This window comes from Manacus candei, unplaced genomic scaffold (genome assembly GCF_025592945.1).
Source record: "Manacus candei isolate 608988 ecotype Guabito, Panama unplaced genomic scaffold, ASM2559294v1 h1tg000139l, whole genome shotgun sequence".
Lineage (NCBI taxonomy): Eukaryota > Metazoa > Chordata > Aves > Passeriformes > Pipridae > Manacus > Manacus candei.
In genome coordinates, this window is record NW_026138187.1 from 1,187,102 (window position 1) to 1,210,677 (window position 23,576).

General features: G+C 58.0%; 2 protein-coding genes across 2 annotated transcripts; both read left to right on the top strand.

The window, feature by feature from the left end:
* Positions 1-937: 937 nt before the first annotated feature.
* CSRP1 (cysteine and glycine rich protein 1) lies at positions 938-15,641 on the top strand. Its single transcript, XM_051771695.1, has 6 exons — positions 938-1,077; positions 7,998-8,110; positions 12,390-12,558; positions 12,952-13,078; positions 14,724-14,817; positions 15,119-15,641. Exons 2-6 carry the CDS (start codon positions 7,999-8,001, stop codon positions 15,193-15,195), a joined length of 579 nt encoding a protein of 192 aa, XP_051627655.1. The 5' UTR covers positions 938-1,077; position 7,998; the 3' UTR covers positions 15,196-15,641.
* A 1,585-nt stretch (positions 15,642-17,226) lies between these two features.
* Positions 17,227-21,282, top strand: PHLDA3 (pleckstrin homology like domain family A member 3). Its single transcript, XM_051771698.1, has 2 exons — positions 17,227-20,245; positions 20,642-21,282. Exons 1-2 carry the CDS (start codon positions 19,894-19,896, stop codon positions 20,761-20,763), a joined length of 474 nt encoding a protein of 157 aa, XP_051627658.1. The 5' UTR covers positions 17,227-19,893; the 3' UTR covers positions 20,764-21,282.
* The last annotated feature ends 2,294 nt before the right edge of the window (positions 21,283-23,576 follow it).

The following is a 23,576-nucleotide window of genomic DNA, read 5'->3' on the forward strand; positions in this document are numbered from 1 at the left end:
CAGCGGGGAGGTGCGGGCAGTGTCTCTGCTCCTGCAGAGGCTGCACGGTGCCCGCAGTGCTTTGGCCTCTTCCCTTCTCAGAGCTCTCCCTTCCCAGGAAGACACCTGTCATCCAGCTGTGCTGGGAGCGTTTTCCCAGCACTCTGCAGCCTTTCCCTCACAGTTTGGTGCTGTGCTTATTTCTTGTCCCCATGTGCCTGCCCCCACAGCAGCATTGTTGTGGGTTCCCATGGCAGTCATTGCCAGAGAGTCGCTCCTCACTCCCCTGCTCTCTACAATTTCTCATGAGAGAGTCATCATCCCAGAATGGTTTGGGTTGGAAGGGACCTTTGAAGCCCATCTCATTCCACCCCCTGTCACTGGCAGGGACACCTTCTACTAGGCCAGGTTGCTCCAAGCCCCATCCAACCTGGCCTGGAACACTTCCAGCCCTTGGAGCATCTCCTTGGCCTCATCTGGACTCGCTCCATCAGCTCCACATCCTTCTTTTGTTGGGACCCCAGAGCTGGAGGCAGCTCTGCAGGGGGCAGATTCCCCCCCTCTCCTGCTGTCCAGCCCAGGGCACGGGGGTTTCTGGGTCCCAGCACACACGGCCGGGGCGTGTTGAGCATTCACCAAGTCCATCCCCTTCAGGGCTGCTCTCAGTCCATTCTCCGATCTTGCAACTCTTGTTTAAATTTAGAGGAAAACGTCCAGCACAACAGAACACCGACCTAAACATCTGGTAGGTGCCACCGACGGCAACATCCGCTTGGGGACCGGCCTGAGGGTTTTAGGGACCCGCCGCGGAGAGGGGTCCCGGGGCCGGTGGCGGAGGGTCCCGGGGCCGGTGGCGGAGGGTCCCGGGGCCGGTGGCCGGGGGTTCCCCGGGCCGGTGGAGGGGCCGGCCCGCCCGTGCCCTCCTCCGCTGGTCCCGTGACATCAGTCCCGGACGTCTCCGAGAGCCACCGCCCCGCGACCCGCCCTCCCCCGCCGCCAACAAAACCCCGAGCGGCCGCCGGCCACAGCCCCGCTCCCGACACCGGCACCGGCACCGGCACCGGCACGGACAGCGAAGCGACACCGGCCCGGCCGCAGGTGGGTGCGGGGCGGGGGCGGCCACCGGGTCCCCCAGCAGAGCCGCCCCCCACCCGCGGCCCCGCTCCCGGGGCTGCCGCTGCCTCCATCCCTCCCTCCCTCCTTCCATCCCTCCCTCCCTCCTTCCATCCCTCCCTCCGTCCCCACGGGCTGCCCCGTCCCCGCTGCCGGCCCCCTCCCACCCCCAAGCCCGGCGGACCCCGTCGGGGTGAGATGCGGGGCTGGAGAGCGACACAGCCCCGCCGTGTGCCCGTGGGTGGGTTCAGGGCGGTGGGACCCCCTGAGGCACGAACGGCGGGACAGCCGCGCACACGGTGGGATGCGGAAGCCAAAGCTGTTGCATCAGATCGGGTGAACTTTGCTGGCCCGGCCGCGAGTGGACCTTGATCCACGCGTGGTCACTTCCCACCTGGGTGCCGGACTTCCTGGTCATCGGAACCCTCCGCTCAGTGTTTCCCTTTGCAAAGGGAGATCTCAGGGTGGTGGTCTCGGACTGGGCTGTGAGCACAGTCCTTGCACCCTGTCCCCTCGCCAAAACTTGGGCTCTGCTGTCCCTGCACTTTGCAGTCTCAGTAAAGCTCATTCCCAGGGAGGCTGAGCCAGCTCAGCCCTCGCTGCTGCCGTGAACTCAGGTCACTTCACAGAGATTTGCATCGCTGGGGACCCGGCTGGGCGCACACACGCTTGAGCACAGCTCCAGGTGCTGCTTTCCAAGTCTCAGAGCCACCAGCACGTGGGAGGGGGTTAATGGGCACTTGGCAAAAGCACTTGGAGCAAAAGCACCGGATGTATCAGATCTAGGGGGGGTGGACTGGGTGAGAAGGTGACAGCTGGGAGACTGACTTCGGGTGTTGCTCCTCCTGGCTCTAGAGCCTGGGGAAGCAGGTAGAGGAGAAGCCTTACAAGGAGCAACTGTGGTTATTTGGTCTGTTCATCCTCGAAAAGAGGGGCCTGAGGTCAGAGCTCACTGGGGTCTGCAGCTTCCTCCCGAAGGGCAGCTGAGGGGCAGCTCCCGTCTCTGCTCTCTGTGAGCAGTGACAGGACCCAAGGGAATGGCACTGTCTGTCTGTCCTGTGCTGAGACCCTCTGGGCATCCAGGAGCTGTGGCCAGGCTAGAGCAGGGCCAGTGTGTCAGCCCTGACCCCTGCCTGCCTTGTCTGCTCTGATAACCAGGCTAAGATCCATTTCCCTGTTCTATTGCCTGACAAAATACTCTTATAAGGGGGAGAGGACCTGAGGGAACAGCTGGAGCTGTGTCACGGAAGGTTTAGGCTGGATATTAGGAAAAGGTTCTTCCCCCAGAGGGTGGTTGGGCACTGAACAGGCTCCCCAGGGCAGTGGTCACAGCCCCAAGGCTGCCAGAGCTCAAGGGGTGTTTGGACAACACTCTCAGGCACATTGTGGTATTTTGGGGTTGTCCTGTGGACAGGAGATGGACTGAGTGATCTCTGTGGATCCCTTCCAGCTCAGGAGATTCCATGATTCTTCTGGTGGTGAGGCTGGAAAGGTGTGGTGTTGTGAGTGAGCAGTCAGCTCTGGGGAGGATTCACCCCCTAACAAGGAGCTCAGCACCAGTGCTGAACAGGCAACATGGTGCCATCCCTGCCCCTGCAGTTCAGTGAGCAGTGTCTCTCCAGCCTTGGGATCTCTCCTGTCTCCTGGATTGGGGCCTCTCCAGCCAGGATGTTGGTGTCTGAATGTTGCCTTGGAGTGGCTGAGCTTGGCTCCCTGCTCCTGGGAGGCAGCACAAAGACACAAGGATGTGACTGACTGAGGGAAATAAGAGCTTTGCAAAAGCTTAAGTGAGCTTGGTCAGGTTATGGATCTTGATCCCTTCAGGAGTCAGTAGCTTTTCTTAGCACACCTGAAAACGCTTTGGCTTTTGTTCTGGATAAAGTTGGGATTTTCCTTGAGGAACCCAGTTGTGTTAGGAAACTTCCAAGTAGCCTCTGTAACCCAGGCTTGGGAGCAGTGTGTCCTTGGGCAGTGGTGGTTGGTCCATAGGCACGTGGCTGTGAGAGCTGTGCCTGGCCAGTGGCGTGGGGCAGTGCTGGCCTCACATGGGCCCTGCCCTGGCACAGCCAACATGGGGCTGCCTTGGCAGCAGAAGTCCTGGCTGATTACTTTGGGAGCTATAGAGTAGATGAGCCGTGTGTGAGCATCATTCTGGACCTCAGACCTTCCTGACTTCCTCCCCTTCTCTCACAGCAAAGCTCTCAGAGGCGTCTGATCTGATCCAGCTGCATCTCCTGGGTCAGTGCTCTGATTTCCCATGGTGATGCCCAGTGTTTTGCCATGTCCCTGAGCTCACCAACCTCAGGACCCCCTTCTCTTGCTCACCAGTTTGACATCACTGTGTCACACATGACCTTCATTTATCCTTGTTTACACTGTTGGTAGCCCAGAGTCCCCTTTAGGTCACTGTTACATATATGCCTGTGAGCTGGTTCCTCTGCTCTGTCCACATGCCTCAGGAGTCTGGGTGACTCCTGCTGCAAATCTCTGCCCATTTCATGGCCATGCCAGCTGCTCTCTAAACTGGAAGGCACTAATCAGATCCTGGGGTTTGGGGCTCCTGCTATGGCTTCCTCCCCTTTGACTCGTCCCTTTGCCAGGCCATGTAATAATCCTGTGTGGGCTGCTGTGAACATCCTTAGAGTGAATTTAGTGCAGCACTGACTCTTCTGTCATTCACTTGTGTTAATGCTCTCATTGGAAAAAAAACCCAACCCTTTTACATGGGCCAGCACGAGTGTCCTGTTCCTCAGTGATCTCCAAGCACAAAGTGACTGCTCTGCAATTAATTACTGTAGGATTTTAGTAGGGCACATTCTTAGGAAAGGTTTTCCAGCTATTGCAGAAGGTCAAAGGGTCGAGTTGGCATCCAGGGGGCTGCAGGGATGTTCCTGCCCTGCTCTGGGTGCCCCTGTGGCCATGGAGCTGTGTCCACATGGCGATGGGTGCTCCTTCAGCTCCAGCAGTTACAAAGCAGCTGCTTGCAGGTAGGCAGGATGGAGGTTTTCAGCTTGGATGTGAGTGACCAGCTAATACTGGTCTTTCAACCCGTTCTAAGGAGAGAGTGACTGTGTTCCTGCTGCCTGATGGCTTGGCTGCATCTGCTCACTGCTTCCCCTTACAGCCCATGTTCAGGGGACATCCGAAGGCACCAGGACATACTGGTTCCATACTGGTTTATGTCTGGTTGTTCAGTGTAGCTTAGACTGCCTCCCAAACTGGTGCAACCCTGAAAAGGGTGAGTCTGTAGCTCTCATTTCATAGAAACACAGAATGGTTTGGGTTGGAAGGAAACCTCAAAGATTATCCAGTTCCATTCCCCCGCCATGGGAACCTTCCACTAGACCAGGTTGCTCCAAGCCCTGTCCCACTTGGCCTTGTTGTGGAGAGCTGAACTGCAGCAACATCAGCCATCAGACACTGGAGTTGGAGTTGATCTCCAACAAGTGTCAGCCTTGTGTGGTTCTGCACAAGCCTCCCCTGTGTCTGTGCTCCCCAGGGGCTTTTGGGGCCCCTTCCCTTACCATGAGTGGATGATGGAGTGGCTCTGGGGCAGAGCCTCCCTTGGCACTGAGGATGGTGTCTGTAGGGCTCTGGATGTATTTGTTAGGAGTTGTGCTCCATGGGCTGTGGAGATGAAGGAGGAAGGAAAATACTCTTGGGTTTTGACAGCCCTGTGTATCTCTTTTGCCTGTGCTCAGGGAGGCTGTTGACTGCAGGACCTCCTGTTCCTCATTCTGCACGGGGTTCCTGGTGACTTGGAGAAGTGCAAGTGAGGTCACTAAGTGCTGCAGTTGGGAAAAATATGCAATGTACTCTGAGAAAAATGCTGAAAGGATTGAAAACACTCCAACGTGTCTTAAAGTGGTCATTACATGTCTGTCTGTCTGGGTGTTGTAAGGACTTTGATTTTGAGAGGGCTGATACAGGTCCCAGGCTCCATGAGCAGGGTGCTCCTATTCCTTTTTTTCTGTTGATACTGACCTGGAGCATAAACTGCTTTTTGGTCTCTGTGTGGCCTGCCAAGCTCTCAGAGTGTAGTGTGGGTGTTGCGGAGTAAGAGGGAATTCCCAGCAACTTCAATCTTTTCTTGGGCTTTCTCTCTGCCCAGCTGTGAGCTCTCACATGGATCCCCAGGGAAAACTAATTTCCATGGTCTCTCCCCTCAGAAAATCCATCCTGGTATGTGCCAGGAGGTCTTGATGGGATGTGGCTTTGCCAGGGCTTCATCTGTGCTTCATGGTGAGAGTCATCTGTCTGAATCCCCAGGGTGTTGTTTAAACTGTGTGGAGGCACCTGCTGCCTCCCCATGGTGGAGGGAGGAGAATAAGCAGCAAAAGGGCTTGGACTCCTCATGTGGCAGGTGAGCTTCTCCCAGCAGCACCTTTTTCACCTCCAGCCGACTTACAGGCAGCTCAGGGGAAGGTGTCCCCAGCACTGAGCTCTTGGGTTGGGCAGATGAGCCCTGATGTTCAGCACAAACCTTTTCCTTCACTGCTGCTGTTGCTGTAAGGGGGGAAAAAATGTGTCATGGAGGCAAAGGGGAGCAGCTGGTTCCAAACCATGGAGTATGCTCGAGGATGCCCTGGCTGTGGAGCAGGGAGTGCTGGGAAGAGGCTTCCCCTCAAAATCAGGCCTGGGGAGTCCTAGAGATAGGGTCTGTCAGCTGTCGTGTTTGGAAAGGGATGGGGGACCCGGAGAAGGTGTAGCCTTCCTGAGGTGGGATCTGACACAGGTGGGCACAGGGGCAAAAGGGGCTGGGGGGCTCCCACATGGTGCAGGGTTCAGGGGCTGGCAGGGAGGTGCTGCTGGATGTTTCTGCCCTCCAAGGTCAAGCCCTCTTCCTGGTGCAGGCGAAAAAAAACAGGCTTTGGAGAGAAACAATCTGTGCCCTTTTAAGGCAATCCAAAGGCTGGGACTGGAAGGACCGGGATGGGAGGGAGGGATTTGGCACGGTGGGAAGCCCAGTCTTCAGGGCCTTTGAAAAAGAGACTTACAGGCTGCTGTTATCACACCCCAAACACAGCTCTTGGCATCTCTGGAGCCAGCACAGCCTCTCCAGCCCCTGCCTGTGGCACTCCCCCTCCACAGCTCCATCTGTCTGTCCCACTCTGAGACCCTCTGGGCATCCAGGAGCTGAGGCTGGGCTAGAGCAGGGCCCTGACCCCTGCCCTACCTGCCCCAAAAACCAGGCTGAGATCCATTTCCCTGTTCTATTGCCTGACAAATGCTCTTACACAGGGAAGAGGATCCGAGGGAACAGCTGGAGATGTGTCAGGGAGGTTTTGGTTGGAGATCAGAAAAAGGTTCTTCCCTCAGAGGGTGGTTGGGCACTGAACAGACTCCCCAGGGCAGTGGTCACGGCCCCAAGGCTGCCAGAGCTCAAGGAGTGTTTGGACAATGCTCTCAGGGACAGGGTGGGATTTTGGAGTTGTCCTGTGGACAGGAGCTGGACTGGATGATCCTTGTGGATCCCTTTCAGCTCAGGAGATTCTGTGAAGAGCTCAGTTTTCCCATATCCCTGTGCCTTTGAGCAGAGGGTTTGTGGAGCTTTGTGCTCCCCCATCTCTCTGCCTGATGTTTATACAGCCCCCAGTCCTGGTGTGTTTAGCACCCACCTCCCCAGCTGGGAGAGCCGCTGGCTCAGCCTCTGGGTGGGTAACTGGAGACCCAGGGATGGAGCATCAGCTGCCAAGGTGACCCAGGGGTTTGGGTCTGCTGCAGGAAGAGGGCTTGAAGGCTCCCAGTGTGCTCCAGCAGACCCAAGCCCCCTTCCTCATGACCACACAGCCGAGCCAAGGGAGCTGATGAGATCCTGCACACGTGGTGGGCTGGCACGTGGTGTACTGGAAAAATGGTCTTTGGTTTTGGGGACATTTTCCTGCTGCTTTAGCTGTTCAGGAGTCAGGAAGCACATGGCTATGGGAAGGTGACTTCTGCTGCTTGTCCCCACATGGGAACGGGATGGAGAATTACAGAGGTGTAACTACATGGAGAGAGGCCCCTGAAAACCTCCCAAGCTGCAGCTTGTGCCCTTTGACCTTTCGTGCATCATTGGGCTCCACCAAAAAGTGTTTTATTGTCTTTGTAGCAGTCTCAGGTTGCTTTTAGATCCTCTTTAGCTTCCTGGTTTTTCGGGTTATCTGCAAATTTGCAGCTCAAGGGGCCTCTTGGTCGTGTCTCATCAGACACAGTTCAGGAAAGAGAAACAGAAGCATTTATATCCTGCCAAGGAGCTGGATGGTAGCTGAGGCTGGTGCTCAGGTCTTTGCACCTGTGCTGTGTCCCTGATTTCTGATTTTCCAGCCTCTGTGACTGTGCCTGCAGCCCTGGAGGAGGCTGAGCTGTCCAAGCCCCCTGTTTGGTGGTGTCAGGGGTCAGTCCCTCCTATCTGGGCAACCCTGACTGTACCCCTGCCCTGTGGTGGCTGAGATGGAAGAGTTGGTCAGGGAGGAGAGGCTGGCACTGTTTCCAGAGGGGGTGACAGCTCTGACTCTCCAGCACCAGGGCTGGGATCTGAGGAGGTGTCGGGGCCGTGAGTACCCCTGTAAGTGCTGTGTCCCAGCATTGTTCCACTTCCTCCCTTTCCCTGGCACTGAAAGGAGCTGTGAGGTCCCACAGCTTCCAGGACAAAAGAATTTCTGCTGCTCTTGGCTGGCAGGACCAGTGGTCCCTGGGAGGCAGCTGGGTGCTGTAGTGATGGGTCCCATGGGCATCCTGAGTTCTGCTAATTCTGCAGAACTGTGAGTCTGTGCACACCCCAAACATCTGTGGGGGATCTCTGCACATGTCAGTGTGGGAAAGCTGCTGGAGCTCCAGCTGGGGGGTGTCTGCTCCTACTGCCCCATCCCTGCTCCTGCCTGACCTCCCCCCCGACCCTGTTCCTGCCTGTGCTTTCCCTGCAGGATGCCAAACTGGGGAGGAGGAAAGAAGTGTGGGGTCTGCCAGAAGGCCGTGTACTTTGCTGAGGAGGTGCAATGTGAAGGCAACAGCTTCCACAAGTCCTGCTTCTTGTGCAGTGAGTACCAGCCCCTTTTCTCACCCCCCACTGCTCCCTTTCCTGGCTCTCTGCTGGCTGGGAGCCCTGTCATGTCCTGTTTATGGGCTGGGTAAGTGCTCCTTAGGATTTCTCTGCAAACAGACATGCTGTGGGAGCCGTGTGGCAGGGGCTCCCCTTCCCTCCAGACTTGGAAGTTACTTCTGCTGATCATCCCAGGACACCACAGGCTGTCCAAGCTGTCGGGGCTGACCCCTGCCAGCACCCACGCAAAGATTTAGGCTGTCCCTACCCCAGGGAAAGGCCAGGCTGGGTCCTCTAGTCTGTCTCCAGATGTTAAGGATTAGAGCATGAGACAGGGACTCTCCCAACAGTGGTGGCAGGATGTGATGCTGGCTTTAGTCTTCTAAGTGGCCTTTGCCACACCAAAAAGGTGGTTGAGCCTTGGGACCTGGTTTGGGCTCTTCACCTGTGTCCCAGGAGACGATGGGAAGGAGATGTGATCCTATCCTGCTGATGGACAGCCTCCTGAGAAGTGTCAAAGCATCACCCCCAGCCTGCCTGCAAATCTGCTAATGCTGAGGGTGTCTCTGTTGTCTGTTTGGACCCAAGTGTCACCTCCAGGGAAGTGCAGAGGAACAGGATCTGGCTGTGGGTGACTCAGTGCTGAGCTCCCTTCCTCCTGTGCTCTTTGGGATCCTACAAGTGCTGCTGGTTTCCTGCTGCAATCCCCCAGACACCCTTCCCCTCCCTTTGGGGATACCAAGGCCAGTAGTGTTACAGTGCAGCTCCATAAACCTGGGGCATTTGCATCCAGAGGGGCTGCAGGACCTTTGAATGGAAAGATGAGCACTGTCCTCAGCCTGTGTTACCAGATTTCTGCCCCCTGCCCTTGAAGACTATCATGTACCAGAACTGGTGATTCTCCTGTCCTCACATGAGGTGGGGCTTGGAGCAACCAGCTCTAGTGGAAGGTGTCCCTGCCCATGGCAGGGGTTGGAAGGTCCCTTCCAACCCAAACCATTCTGTGATTCTATGGGCAGGAGCACACACGTTGCCTGTGTCCACTGATGGCTCCTCAGCACATTTCACCTGCCACAGAACAGCAGAAGTGCATCTTCAGAGCTGCCCTTGCAGAAGATCCTTACTCAGGTTTAATGTTTTCTCAGCTGGTCCCAGTACCCTGGTCTCACTCTCACCATTCTGTCACAGCAGGGAGCACAGACAGGATCTTTTCCTTATGGACAGCAGGCAGAGCTGGGATCTGTAAACAGGCCCACTCTAGGACCAGTCTCAGTAGAGCTATTGCACAGGGAAATACCAGTGCCCTCATGGCATGACTGATCCCTGCCATAATCCTGTGTCCACCTGGCCCAGCTCCTGGTTACTTCTTGGCCATCCTGCCTGGGATGCAGCACACACAGCTGAATCCAGATGTGAGAGAGAGGCTGTCACTGTGTCTCTGCTCCCTGCACAGTGTGGAGGGCGGCCAGCGCTGGCTGGCAGCTCTCAGATGTGGGAGTTTCCAGGCTGGAAATTTGCTTTGGCTGGGAGGACTGAGCAGGGGAGTCATGGAGAGGTTTTCCCTGGCAGGGAGGCGGTGGCAGCTGAGTCCTTATTGCAGCTGTTCTGCAGAAGGAAGTCCTGTTTCTTTGGAAAGAAGATAAGGAGGGTGGGCAATGTTACCCTCACCCCCTGTGCTCACAGCTGGTTTGCCAGGGAAAGCTGCTGCCATGAGATGCTGGCACCCAGAGAGCAGGGCAGGCCTCCAAGAGCCATGAAATGAGGCTAAAGGCATTGCTTGCTTCCCTACATGGCCAAAGTAGGGAAAAAGGTCATCCAATATCTGCTCCTAGAAGCAAGTCCCCAGGGAGTGGTCCTGAGCTCGGGGCTCCTGTCCCTGTGTTTTGCAGATGTACATAATCACACTGCACATGTGCCCAGCAGCTCTGCCTGTCCCAGCTGTGGGCTGCCCAGCTCAGGCCATGGCTCATGTGCCAGCCCACCGTGGTGCCCACTGTTCCCAGCCCTGTGCCACAGGCTCTGGGTGGTGCCCCCGAGCTCCTGCATTCCCAGCCTGTTCCCCAGTGCTGCATTTGGGCCTCATCAGGGAACTCAAAACATTGGCTTTAGGGGGAAATAACAGATACTTTGACCCAAGCTGCCAAGAAAATCATCAAAAAGGAGCCAAACCTACCACAGTGCATTAGAGCTGGAGATGGGCTCAGGGAGTGACTTGGTGATTGACTCCTGGCCTCTATCCAGCTGACGGGGTAGTACAGCAGAAATGTGCTGTAATGAGCCTGCTTGGCCTTGGAAAGCAGAGGCAGCTGTTTAATTGTTTTGTGGAGCGACTCAGCTGCTCTTAGAAAAACAAAGGGTCCTTAACTCCATGAGTGCAGCTCACTGGAATTTCTGCAATGCAGAAACCCGGGAGCTGGGGAAAGAATTTTTTCTGCTGCCCCTCAAAGCTCTGTGATGAGCACAGATGAGGAACTGTGAAAGCTTAGGTTGGAGCTGAGATGTCACTGAGATCATTCACTGCCACCCCGGGACAAAGCTCACAACAAAGCTCTTTGAATGTGCCAGTAAAAGTTCCCAAATTCCCCTCCCGAGGGTCTGCCTGGACACAGTGTAGCTCCAGGGTAATGCAGAAACCCCAACAGCAGCCCAGCAGCTTGGCAGCAGTGGGAGCAGTTCAGCAGGGCTGCTCTTTCCCAACAGGGGCGCTGGATCCATCCAGCTCCTGCTGTGGTGGGAGCGCACTGCCAGGAGAGGATCCAGCCAGATCCTCCTTAGATGGCAGGAGATGGTTCCCTGTCCACTTCCTTCTCCCAGCACAGCTCCCGGGGCCCTGGAAGAGAAGCACCATATTTAGCCATGGGGCCGAGGAAGGGCTGGGCAGCCCTTCAGTGCTGTGGTTTGTGCTCCAAGGGCGGAGCTCCTGTGTTTGCATTCCTGCGATAGTGGTTGAGGCAAAGAAAGTGTTCTGCTGGCCAAGAGGCTGCTGGAAGCCTCCACATTTAACATGTGTGGCAGCTGCAACCGGATCTGTTTGGGGCTGGCTGCCAGTGCTGTGGACTCTGCCCCAGGTGCTGGGATCCCACACGGGGCATGGAAACACTGGGGATCACTGGAGTTGGGGTGCTGCTCACCTCCCGCTCCGTCCCGTGTTCCAGGAAGGGTTTGGAAGCTGACGTGGCAGCTGTGACAGAGCTGGGACAGGAGTTGGTACTTCCAGTACCTTAAGGGGGCTTGTGAAAAACAGGCAGAGTGACTTTTTTACACAGGCAGATAGTGATAGGCCAGGGAAGGATGGTTTTGAACTGAAAGAGGAGAGATTTAGATCAGATATAAGGGAGAAATTGTTTCCTGTGAGTGTGGGGAGGCCCTGGCACAGGTTGCCCAGAGAAGCTGTGGCTGCCCCATCCCTGGAAGTGTTCAAGGCCAGGTTGGACAGGGCTTGAAGCAACCTGGTCTAGTGGAAGGTGTCCCTGCCCATGGCAGGGGTTTGGAATTGGATACTCTGGGTCCCTTCTGACCCAAACTGTTCTGTGATTCTATGATTCTAAAAATCAGGAGAAAGCCTGAGCCCAGCACCAAGCTGAAACTCTGGATAGGCTTAGGAGGGACCCTGAGCCTGGCTGCTTTCTCCTCCTGTCCCATCTTACATCCCATATTGACCCCCAGGGCTCCAACACCCAGCTGAAGTAGTGTTCATTCCCTGAGACCACCCTACACACCCCCTCAAACCAGGGCACAGACCAGGGGTGACATCTTGCACAAGCCCTTCCATCGTCTCGGAGTCTGGAGAGGTGACTGTGCACAAGGTGCACAGCCCCTTACAGCTCCTTGGGTGTGGTGGTGGCCACAGGCCTGCTGTTAGTCCCTCTGAACATCAGGAAAAATGCATTTGCTAACATTTCTTTGCCCTGAGTGCTTCTTGCTGTGTATTTGCAGTGGACGAGCTGTGGGGCCAGGACATCCACCCCTGGGCTTGGGAATGCTGCAGTGATTTGTAGGGAAAATTCAGGAGACCAGCATCAAAAGGGTTAACAGAGCTTTCTCTTGGTATCAACCTCTTGGCTTTGGTGGTTGCTTCCTTTTAAAGCCAGACAATGTTCTTGTTGTGATCCTTATCTCTGGTGGTTTGCATTCACTCCCTGCAACTGGATCCTGTCTAGGGTTTCCTTGCTCCTTGAAAGCTTAGCTGTGCTATCCCTGTGAGGACTTGTTTTGCCCAGCTAATTAGTGAGCTCTGGATGAGCAGGCTGATGGCACACCCTCCTTTCTTTTCTAGTGGTCTGTAAGAAGAACTTGGACAGCACCACTGTTGCTGTGCATGGAGAGGAGATCTACTGCAAGTCCTGCTATGGGAAGAAGTATGGCCCCAAGGGCTATGGATACGGGATGGGAGCAGGGACCCTGAGCACTGACAAGGGCGAGTCTCTGGGAATCAAATATGAAGAGTGAGTCTGAGTCTTGTTTTTGAAACTGGGGCTGTTGTGGGCACCTTCTTCCCCATGTCTGTCTGTGCTGCTTGGCTGTGCAGCCCGTGCTGAGCTCCCAGCAGTATCCAGCTGGAGCTGTGGGCTGCCCTGCCTTTCTGCTCCTCAGGGGAAATCCACTGAACCCTGCTTGCCAGGTGAGATGGGGCTTGACAGGACACGTCCCAGTTGCCTGAGCACCCTGCCCACCCCCTCCCAGCACACAGCCCTCAGGCTGAACTTTCCATGGCACTCAACACATTGTGCATAAAAGCTCCAGGCCCTTCAAAACTGGGCTGGGATTTGGGATCCCATAGCTCTTCCCTCTCCATCCTGCCTATGCATCCCTAACCATGAGCTTCCTCCCTCCAACAGGGGCCAGCCCCACCGACCCCCCAACCCCAACGCAGCCAGGATGGCCCAGAAGGTGGGAGGATCTGATGGGTGCCCTCGCTGTGGCCAAGCTGTGTATGCAGCTGAGAAAGTGATTGGAGCTGGGAAGGTAAGATGGGGGGTGGAGTGGACGTGGCACAAGTTGCTGTGTGGCAGGGAGACCTTCAGAGAGGGTCTTGACCTGTCCCACAGGCTGCTGCCAGCTGGGCTGCCAGAGCCTCTGGCCAGGGCTGACTTTGGGGTCTGGTGGCCACACTCACCTGGAAGCCTGGCACCAAAAGGAGATCTTGACATGTCTGGACACCAGGTTCCCCAGGCTGCAGTGCTCTCACAGACTCGTAGATGGGAGAGAAATAAATTCAGTATTGAATTCGGAGCCCTCCTCAGCAGAGGTCACTGTGGATGTCCCTGCTGCAGATGTGTTGGGAGGACGAGCAGTGCTGTGGGCCATGGTCACTTCACTAACTGAAGAAGTGCATCATCCAGGGATCCTTCTCCACCCTCTGCCCCAGGCTGGGATGCTGCAGCCTGAGTTCAGGGCAGGGAGTAAATTCTCGTGGTCAGTGCTGCCCATAGGCAGGGTGGTTGGAAATGTGGGCATGGGCTCAGGACATCTCCCTTGGGCCACTCTGGTGGTGGACTGGGTCAGCTCAGGGTCGGATGTGAAGGACACTGTAACAGCTCTGGTACTTCCTCTGTCAAATTCATCACTTCATCAGGGTCCTTTGCATCCTGAGCTGTGGCCTTGTCACATCACTGGTGGGTGATCCTGCTGTGCTCTGTCCTCCTGGGGCCTCTGTGCTTGTCCTCTGTCCCCAGAGCAAGGAGAGGAGGCATCTGGTCACAGAAAGGGCCTCCCAGCATCATCATCGCCCAGCTGGCAGTGCAGGGACCTGTGATGGACGTGTTGAGGGTCAGTCCAGGGTCAGAAGCCAAACTTACCCTTAAAACAATGATCTGGGCTTCCTGGTCAGCTTCTGGCCTCAATGTTTATTGGGAACCAAAGTTGGTGAAGCAATTAGACTCAAGCAACCCCAGAGAGGATTCCAGAGCATGTATTTAATGTGCTAATGTTTGCTGGATGACTCCATCTGCTACCTCCTCCTCCTCCAGCCCCCTAATTTCACATTTTTTTCCAAAAAAGGTTTCGTGTTTTCCAGAGTGTTTATTTAAATTCCTCCGTGAGCAGCTCTGGCTACTCAAGGGCCTGCCCGAAGACTGTGAGCTAATTTATCTCCAGGGGACTGCTGGAACTGTGTGTGGGGGGTTATTTTTAAACACTGTCTGTTTTTTGCATTCTTCCTGTCCCTTTGCTGCCTTCCTTGGAGCTGTGGTTGTGTGGGGGCAGGTTTCCCAACCCTGCTGCCACCCCCAGGCTAACATCCAGCAGCCATGGGTCTCAGCTGGGTAACTGGGGGGGAATTATCATGCTGGTTCAGGAGGACAATCCCCAAAGGGGGGGAGGATTGCTCCTTAAAAATTATTGTACAAATTATTGTACAAATTACTTCTGTGAGTGGGGGCAAAAGGTCTCCAAAACCAGATCAACACGGGAGCAGTGACCCTGGTGTTTCCTTTCTGTATCTTCCCATTGGGGCTGGGAGGTCAGAGCTTTCAGAGAAAAGCTTTTATCCCATTGAGAGCTCTTTGCCAGCAACTTCGGGTCAGAAATAGAGAAGTGAGCCCATTGGTAGCCAAAACCTGCTGCTCTGTCCCTGGCTGTTGTCTGACCAGGCTCTGCTCCTGTCCCACAGTCCTGGCACAAGTCCTGCTTCCGCTGTGCCAAATGTGGCAAAAGCCTGGAGTCCACCACGCTGGCAGACAAAGATGGGGAGATCTATTGTAAAGGTGAGTCCCACCTTTTTTGCTGGCTTGTCCTGGGCTCTGAAGGGCAGTGGCAGGGGATGAAAACCCCTGTGCAGGGACCCAGGATGGGATGGAAGTTGGGGAGGTTGCGGCCCTGGCAGCTGCATATGGGGACTGGCTGTGCTGACTGGCCATGGAGCCAGGGAGTTTCCTGCTGGGCCTGTGGCCTCCCTGTTTGCCCAACAAATATGGCAAACCCTGTCCTGTTTAGGCAGTGCCTGCTCCGGGAGGAGGACCTGCTCATGTGCCAGCCTTACCTGTCTCTCCTTTCCATCCTCTGCAGGTTGTTACGCCAAGAACTTCGGTCCCAAGGGCTTTGGCTTTGGGCAGGGCGCCGGGGCACTCGTCCACTCGCAGTGAGGCACCAGGAGCCGGCTCTGTGCTCGCCCAGGGCTTGTCCAAACCAGTCTGTGCTGCCCGACCCTTCCCACGCCCGCCGTGAGCATCCTCACCGTCATCCAGAGCCACCCGCTGCTTCTCCCTGCCCGCCCTGACCCAGCCCTCCCTGGAGCCAGGGCAGTCCCAGCGCTGTCCCCACCGGGTCCTGCTGGGGCGGGTGCTGGTCTGGGGGCTGCTCACCCCCACCTCAGCGAGGCCCCTGTGCCCAAAACGTTCTGCTCCGTGTGTCCCACCCCGGGATGAGTGCTCGTCCTGCCGGGATGAGTGCTCGTCCTGCCGGGATGAGTGCTCGGATGTGTGCTCGTCCTGCCGGGATGTGTGCTCGTCCTGCCGGGATGAGTGCTCAGCTGCACTGTGCCGCGTCACCAAGCAAGCAATAAACATCCAGAACATCAAAGCTGACCCAGGCCTGACCTTGCCAGAGAGTTTATTTCCTCTCTGGGGCTGAGGAGGTGCACTGGGTGCCCAGAGCTGGAGGTCAGGAGGTGAAGGGAGGAGGAGAAGTGTTGGCATTTGTGGTTTGGCAGGAATGTATCAGTGCTGAGTTCTGCGGGTCAGCTTAGCTGGGCTCTCCCCCTGCTCCCACTATGGATCATCATAGAATGGTTTGGATTGGAGGAGACATTAAAGCCTGTCTCGTTCCAACCCCTGCCATGGGCAGGGACACCTTTCACTAGACCAGGTTTCTCCAAGCCCTGTCCAGCCTGACCTTCAACACTTCCAGGGATGGGGATAACTATTCCAAAAGCAGTGGTTGATGCTGGGAGGCCCAGGACAGCCCTTCTGGGGTGTGTCAGTAGCACAACATGTGTGCTCACCCTATCAAAACCCTTATCAGTGCTTTTAGGTGGCACCTCTCCAAGCAGGCGTACCCAGCAGTGCCAAATAATTAACAGCTTTTCACCTACTCCCTGGATTTTTAGCAGCTTGAGGATCATTAAGCCTCCAGTTTGGCAGCTGCCCAGGTTTAATTAGTTTTCATCTAAACTCTTTACTCCCTTTCTGTGATTCTCTTGTTGGACTGGTGTGACATACCCACAGCTCAGCTTCAGTGCAGCTCAGAATCAGGAACTCCACAGGGAATTTAGTTCTGGGGTTTTTTAAAGTTATAGACATTGTGGTTGAGCAAATGAGATGGGTAGTGTTCTGAGAAGCACAGCAGAGGTAGAAATCCTTTGGTGGGGCAGGACCTGGGCTCCTTTATCAACTCAAGCACTTTCTGCTGTTCATTGCACCCTCATGTTTTTGAACACCCATGGTGTTTTTGAAGCTGAGATGGGGAGTAAGCTTTTTAACACCCCCAAAAATTCCCCCCCCTCCAGGTTTGCCAGCCTGGGACCCAGAATCTAGCATGTCCCTTTGCTCTGGGGTGTGTGGTTGGGTTTGATGGTGGCATTTGACATGTGGAGCAGCAGCCCAGGTGCAGGGGTGTGGTGGGGTCGGGAGCTGCAGCACAGAGGGCTCATGTACTACCCTCAGTGTGGAGACAGAAACCTGGTTCCTTCACTTGGCAGAGGCCCTGCTTCCCCATGGAGGCACGAGGGGGGTCAGGAAGCTGCTGCCTTCTCCAGGAGCATATGGAGGATGTTGAGCTGCTGCAGCATGTCAGCTGGATGTGCCACAGACTGGATCATGCTCAAGCAATGCTAGTTAGTCAATAAAACCACAACAAGTCAGTCTTTAGTCCCTTCTGCCCATAGCTGTAGAGGTTCTGTCAGAGAGGGGAGGAGTGGGAGCCCCTCTGCTCTGGAGACAGGCTGGGAGAGATCAGATGTGTGTTTTGGACATCCCCTGCCCTGGAGCAGGACAGCTCTGACCATCTGCTGGTAACTGAGCACGGCAGGGCCCCAGCCCTGGGGGTGTCCAGCTCCCTTTAGAGGCAGCAGACCCTGGCTGTGTCCAACAGTTCGCACCCCTCGGGGGCCTGCCAGCCTTGGAAGGGGGCTGTGGGACCCAAACCTGCCCCTGAAGAGATGAACCAGAGGGTCGGCTCGTGGCCAAGGACCCTGGAGCCTGGTGGTGATGACACCACTTAAAGGGTCAGACTGGAGCCTCTGAGCCCCGTGGCCAGTGGCCCTTGTGGCAGAGGATGTCACCTCAGGGCAGGACTGAGCCCTGTCACCTGCCCTGAGGGCTCTGTGTGGACGGGATGAGCGTGGGGACCGTGGGCAGCCCGTGGAGCAGCCTGGCACAGCGAGTCCTGTTGGCTTTGCTGGAGAGCAGGAGCTGCAAGGTCATCCCCCAGGCAGCCCAGCAGGATGGGCCTCCTGCCCTGTGGATCTGGGAACAGACAGACAGGGAGAGGGGAGAGGGAAGGACCTTGTCAAAGCTCCTTCACACCCACAGCTGTGGGCCCCTCACCTTCCCTTGGTGGCTGGAGCCCAGAAAGGCAGAGACCACAGTAAGCAGCAGATCTGGCATCTTGGGCAGAGGGTTTGGCAGCCCTTGGCTCTCTCCCTTGTGCTGTGAGGATGGAGCTTGAGCTGGATGCTGAGACAAAACTGCCCACAGCCATCCCAGCTTACCAGAGCAGCACTGGGAGCAACCATCCCCAAACTACTCACCCCCAAGCTTCCAGGGCTCAGCATCCCCAGAGCTGAGCTTTACCTGTGCGTGGGAAAACAGCCTGTGGAAAGGAACCCACACATCTACTCCTCCTGGAGGTGCTGGGGTGCTCAGGTGACCTTCGGGGAGGCACTGGCCCCTGACTGTGGGGGTGGTGAGGGCCGCAGGGGAGCCGGGGCCACCTGACGTCAGGAACCCGGGTCTCCTGGGACACCCGGGATCTCTGCCAGCGTGCTGAGGTTGGCCCCAGGGAGCACGAACCAGTTCCTGGCTCCGACAGCCGCCCTGCCCTCTTAATGAGGGATAATGAGGTGCATCTCATCACCGCTGCAGACTTGCCCCCTGGCCACGCCAGCTGCAGGAGAAGCCCCCGGGAAGGACCGGGAAGGAAGGATGGAGGGACTGGGGGAAGAGGGGCTCCAACCGGGGGCTCTGCGGGGTTGGGATCTGCAGGGGCACGGGCAGGGGGGTCCAGGAGGGGAGCGCTGGGGTGGTGGCTGCGTGCCAAGGAGCCATGGGCTGATCAGCAGCCTCCAGCCCCAGTCGATGACCCTGGCACATCTCCGGGGGAACTTTTTCCGATTCCAGACCTCCCCTGGGTGAAGGAACCACACCCTCAACATCTGTGGGGGCACATCCAGTAGCCCAGCAGGCTGTGACCGTCCCCCTGTCCGGCAGCCCACGGCCAGCACAAGTCCCCAGGTGTCCCCCTGGCAGCCCGGCACGGCACCATGAGCCCCTCGGTGCCAGGTGCTGGCACGGGAACAGACGGAGCTGCAGTGGCCGGGAACGAGACGGGCTGGAAAGGAGACTGGTGTTTTGCTGCAGGGGAGGGAGGACTCAGGCGGGACTGGGCTGTGCTGTGCTGTCCCAGCCCCGCTCCGACAGCTCAGCCCCCCTGCACAGGTCACACGAGGCTGGGGGATGCTGCTCCTTGCTTCAAAGCCCTGGGGGCTTCAAATCCCTGTCTCAGCAGATTTGGGGCATGGGAGCTCTGTGTGCTGAGGGGTGGCCCAGCACCCCTGGGCACATGGCTGGGTGGGTGGTGGGTGTCAAGGGTTGTTCCCGTTGCTACTGTCTGCTCTCTGCTTTTGACTCCCCTCTTGGACTGCACCCAGTGGTCCCCACAGCCCCTGCCTGGCTGGTGCTGCACCCACAGGCCTCTGTTGCAGCTGGCACAACACCACATAACCCCCTGCCCTGGCTGTCAATGCAGCTCATAACCCCATGCTCTGGCTGGCACTGAACCCCATAGCCCCCTGCCCCTGCTGGCACTGCACCCCGTAACCCCTTGCCCTGGCACTGCACCCCCTTGTGCCTTCTTTGCTGGCACTGCACTGCACAGCCCCCCAACCCTGTTGGCACTGCACTCTGTAACCCCTTCCTGGCTGGCATTTTATGCAGGGTCCCCTGTCCAGCTGGTACTGCACCCCACAGCTGACTGTGCCCACTAGCACTGCACCCTATAGCCCTGTGCCGGTGGGGTGCACCCCACAACAGCTGGTGCTGTACCCCCAACAGCTGGTACTGGACCCCCAACAGCTGGCCCTGCACTCCATGCCTGGAGTGCATGCCTGCCGTGCAGAAGTCCCTGAGCCCTGCCCTGGCACTGCTGCCGTGCAGACCCATCCCACACCCTGCCTGCTCACACAAGGACCATGGGGCAGCACCTGCCTGCGGGCACCCCAAAAGCATCTCCTGGGTGAAGTGGGGCCTGGCCGGGCTTCGCCTGGGCGTGAAGGGAGCCTGAGCGCAGGAGGGGCCAGGCGAGGCGGGAGGAATGCGAGTGGGAGAGCGGCCGGGCATGTAGCGACAGCTCCTGGGGCACGCGGCGCCGGGATCCCACACGCTGCACGGGGCAGGGAGCAGAGCCCCAGCAACAGGGCTGGGGTCGGCATGGGGCACCCCACTGCTCACCCCTTCTGAGAGCTGGGAGCGCAGGGCAGGGAGAGCCCCGAGGGCAGCACGGCCACCGTGGGGGTCCCGGCCCCGGGAAGCTCAGCTCTGAGGTGAAGGGGCTGGAAATCCCCCAGCGGGTGATGCCTGGCTGAGCCCACGCGAGGTGCTGAGGATCCTGGGGGCCGAGGGGCCGCTATGACCCCCGAGAAGGTGCTGAGGGAAGGGGTGCTGGAGAAGCGGAGCGGGGGGCTGCTACAGCTCTGGAAGAAGAAGCGGTGCCTGCTGACAGAGAAGGGGCTGCAGCTCTTCGAGCCCAAGGGCTCGCGGCGCAAGGAGCTGAGCTTCGCCCGCATGAAGGCGGTGGAGTGCGTGGAGTGGAAGGAGCGGCACATCTACTTCACGGTGGTGATGGACGACAGCCACGAGATTGACTTCCGCTGCGCCCAGGAGGACCCGGGCTGGAACGCCGAGATCACCATGGGCCTCGTCCGCTTCAAGAACCAGCAGGCCATCCAGGTCGTCCGCGCCCGGCACAGCTGCCGAGCAGGTACCGGACCCGCCGCCGCACCACGGGCTGGGGGGCAGGACCCACTGGGGGAGGAGGTCCCTGGCCACCAGGTCCCATCTCTGAGGGGTTTGGCTTCCCCAAGGGAATCACAGAGGTCCCATGGATTCGGGTGGTCTGCAAGGGTGGTAGTTCTGTGTCCCCCCACACTGGCTAGGACGCCCCCATAGGTTTTTATCCCCCCACATCTCTGGAGAGGGACTTTCTATCATCCTCCCTCTGTCTGCGGTGGCCTGAGGGTCATGGGACCCTTTGCCATCTTGCACGTGGGATGGGGTGGGGATGATGGCTGGCTCTGGACCCCAGTCCCCTCAGGGCTGGGCCCTGCCCCGTGTCCCAGCACTGGTCAGGTGGGTGACAGACGCCTTCTCTCTGCAGTGGTGCAGTTCGACACAGCCCCAGTGGGACAGCCCATGGACATGCAGCATCCAAGGAGTCGGATGGAGATGGCTCTCGGCTCGGCAGGAGGTGGGGAGAATGGGATCCCAGCGGGCAAGTGAGGCCACCACTGTGCAGCCCAAGGACAAGGACGGTGGCCCCAGAGAGGCCAGTGCGGGCACTGGCTCCCCCTGCCCTGGGGCAGGACAGAGGCACTGCAGGGGCTGGCCTGGCACGGCAGCAGGGGCCAAGCCACATCCCCTTGGCATGAAGGGGCAAAGGACACAGCCATGGCCACCATCTGGGGCTCTGGACATGGCAGGAGGTGACATCCTCATCCAGGGGCCCACCACCCTTCAGCTGACATGTGCAGGACCTTGATGCACTGGGGGGGACACCTGGGCCTCTCCTGCGGGACAGGGGATGGATGAGGCTGTGCCCGAAGGAAGCAGTGGAACAGGGAGCTCTGCCTGTGTGACAGTGACACTGGGACAGATGGATGTGGCTGGGGACACAGCTCCCCCTGAGCCCCCATGTTGAGAAGGGGCTGGACTTTGTCCTACCCTGGGATGTCCTTGAGATGATGGGGAATGCTGGGAGGGCACTGGGGACCCCCACTCCTTGTACCAAAAGTGTCCCCAAACAGGACCTTCTGCTTCTTACCCTGGTGTTGCTTTGATTTGTGGGGCCCTGCAGTGTAGAGGAGAGCACCTATACAGAGCTTTGCCCATTGTTGGCATCCCCCTAAACCAGCATCCCACAGTCAGGCTCCAAAGCCCCCCCACTGCCTCCCCGAGCCTCTCTGGTCACCCATCCCACTGCTCCCGTGTCCCCAGGGATTCCCACGGTGGTTTGTGGGCAGGCGACGCGGGAGCAGCGCTCCGGCTCTGCAGGCAGGGGAAGGGACGGCCCTGCCCCGACAGGCAGCGCAGACGGCAGCGCCTGGAGCCACCGAGCTCCGCAAGCCGGAGCCTGAGCCCCGGCCCCGCGGCTGCGGGCGCCGCAGATCCTGCCGGAGATCGCCCGGCCGCGTGGGAACAGGGAGAGCAGTGTCCTGGCCCCTCGGGCTGTGGCTGCTGGCCCCAGCCTGCACCCCAGCCACCTCTACCAGACCCCATGGGGCCCACGGGTCCTGTCCCCGTGCCAGGGCAGAGCCAAGGTGGCTCCGGGGAGGGATGGTGGCGTGGCTGGAGCCTGCTCACCGTGCAGGGCCAGGCTTGTGCTGGCTCAGTGCTGGAACAGGCATTTAGGTGTTTTTCCACCCAAGGAAGCCTCCTTTGGCCACCTGGTTCTCAGAGCTGTGTTTGCTGAGAGCCCGCTGGCTTGTGAGTGGAGAGAAGCCTGGGAGGGGCAGGTTGGGGGGCACCTAGATGAAGCTGGACCCAAACACGGTGCAGATGGAGCTTTGCACCATCCCATTGCTATGGCAGGAACATGGTGGGCTTCAGGGATGGTGGGACCTGGTCCCCCATCCACGGGAGATGTTCTAGGTGTGGAGCCTTGTGTGGACCAGCCCCCAAAGCAGATCCCCACACGCATTTTGGAAGAAAAATGGGGCTGTCAGGAAGGTGCTGGTGCTCACACAGCATTTCCATGGCAAGGATCTCTCTCCTGAGGTTTTTCTTAAACCTCCAGCTCCCTGAGTCAGGGCATTCATCCTGAGCCTGTGCTGTGGAGGGTACCAGGGGTGGGGAGAACCCAGTGCAAGGGGGGTTTCCAAAGTTGCCAGTTTTGGGCAGTGTGACTCCCCATTTTTGGCTTTTCTGCTCTCTTGTTCACCATAAATAGCTATTTTCTGTTTTCCAACTGCCAGCAACAAACTGGGGGAGAAAATGGTCAAGATGTGTGTGGCTGTAAGTGCCAGCCCTGGCTGTGGCACATCTGCTGTGTATGGATGGGTGAGGCAGCAGAGAGACCACAGTACCCATGAGCTGGGGAGAAACATGGGCAGTTAATAGAGGGAGAGGAAGAGAAGCCAAATTGCTATGTCAGCATTTTGGGCCCAGGCATGAGGAAAGCCAAGCTTTCCCATCCCCACCCTGAGCCCCCCATCGCTCTGCTGGCCGACCCAAAGCCAGAGCCCCTGAACCACGTATCCTCCAGGGCCTGCACTGCTCCCCAAACCCCCCAGGTTTGGGAGTTCCTTGTGTGCAGACACCCACATCTGCCCAATCCATCCTCTCTGGGCAGATTCCTGACCCTGGGAGCTGAGGCCGGGGGTAAGAGCAGAGGGGGTGCCATGCAGGTGGAAGGTGGGACAGCTTCACCTGCTGCCTGTGAGGGCTGGATTACTCATGCAGAGGAAAAGGTCACCCAGAGGCTGAAAAACAAACAAACAGCCAAGCGACTCGGCCAGGGAGGGAGCAGAGCAGGGACAGGGCCGGCGGCTGGTGTGTCCCCCAGCACCAGGGATGTGGTGCCAGCACACTCCCAGCCAGCCTGAAAAGCAGGGAGAGGACCATGGGAAGTGTTTCTAATGACTCCAGAGGTGGGGACACTGAGGCAAACCACGGGGTTGGTAGGTGTGTGGCCTCGCAGCCCCTCCAGCACACGGGCTCCTGCTTCAATGAGGCCAGGGGACCCCAGTGCCAGGGCCCCCAAGTAGAGCTGGGGCTCAGTGCAGAGCCCCAAAATGCAGTGAGGTGCCCTGGAGCTGCGGGACTTCAAAGGCAGGAGCCTGAAAATCTGGCTTTTCTGCTCCCAGCCCCGCAGTGCCCCCGCTCCATCAGCCCTCCCTGCACTTCTCCAAAGGTGCCCCGGTGCTGGGGCTGCTCTGCCCGGGCTGGGGGCTGCCCTGTGCCTCGGCCTGGGGCAGGGGCTCTGCCAGCACCCGGGGGGCAGGGACTGGCACCCTCCCTGCAGCACCCTGGGGGTGCAGTAAGTGCAAGAGAGGGGGAAGGAGGAGGTTCAGGGTCCTTTTTTTCCACCTGATGAA

Coding starts and splice junctions, on each gene's coding strand:
- CSRP1 (XM_051771695.1), top strand. CDS start 7,999: ATGCCAAACTGGGGAGGAGGAAAGAAGTGTGGGGTCTGCCAGAAGGCC. Junction 12,559..12,951: donor CTGGGAATCAAATATGAAGA/GTGAGTCTGAGT, acceptor TCCCTCCAACAG/GGGCCAGCCCCACCGACCCC. Junction 13,079..14,723: donor AAGTGATTGGAGCTGGGAAG/GTAAGATGGGGG, acceptor CCTGTCCCACAG/TCCTGGCACAAGTCCTGCTT.
- PHLDA3 (XM_051771698.1), top strand. CDS start 19,894: ATGACCCCCGAGAAGGTGCTGAGGGAAGGGGTGCTGGAGAAGCGGAGC. Junction 20,246..20,641: donor CCGGCACAGCTGCCGAGCAG/GTACCGGACCCG, acceptor TTCTCTCTGCAG/TGGTGCAGTTCGACACAGCC.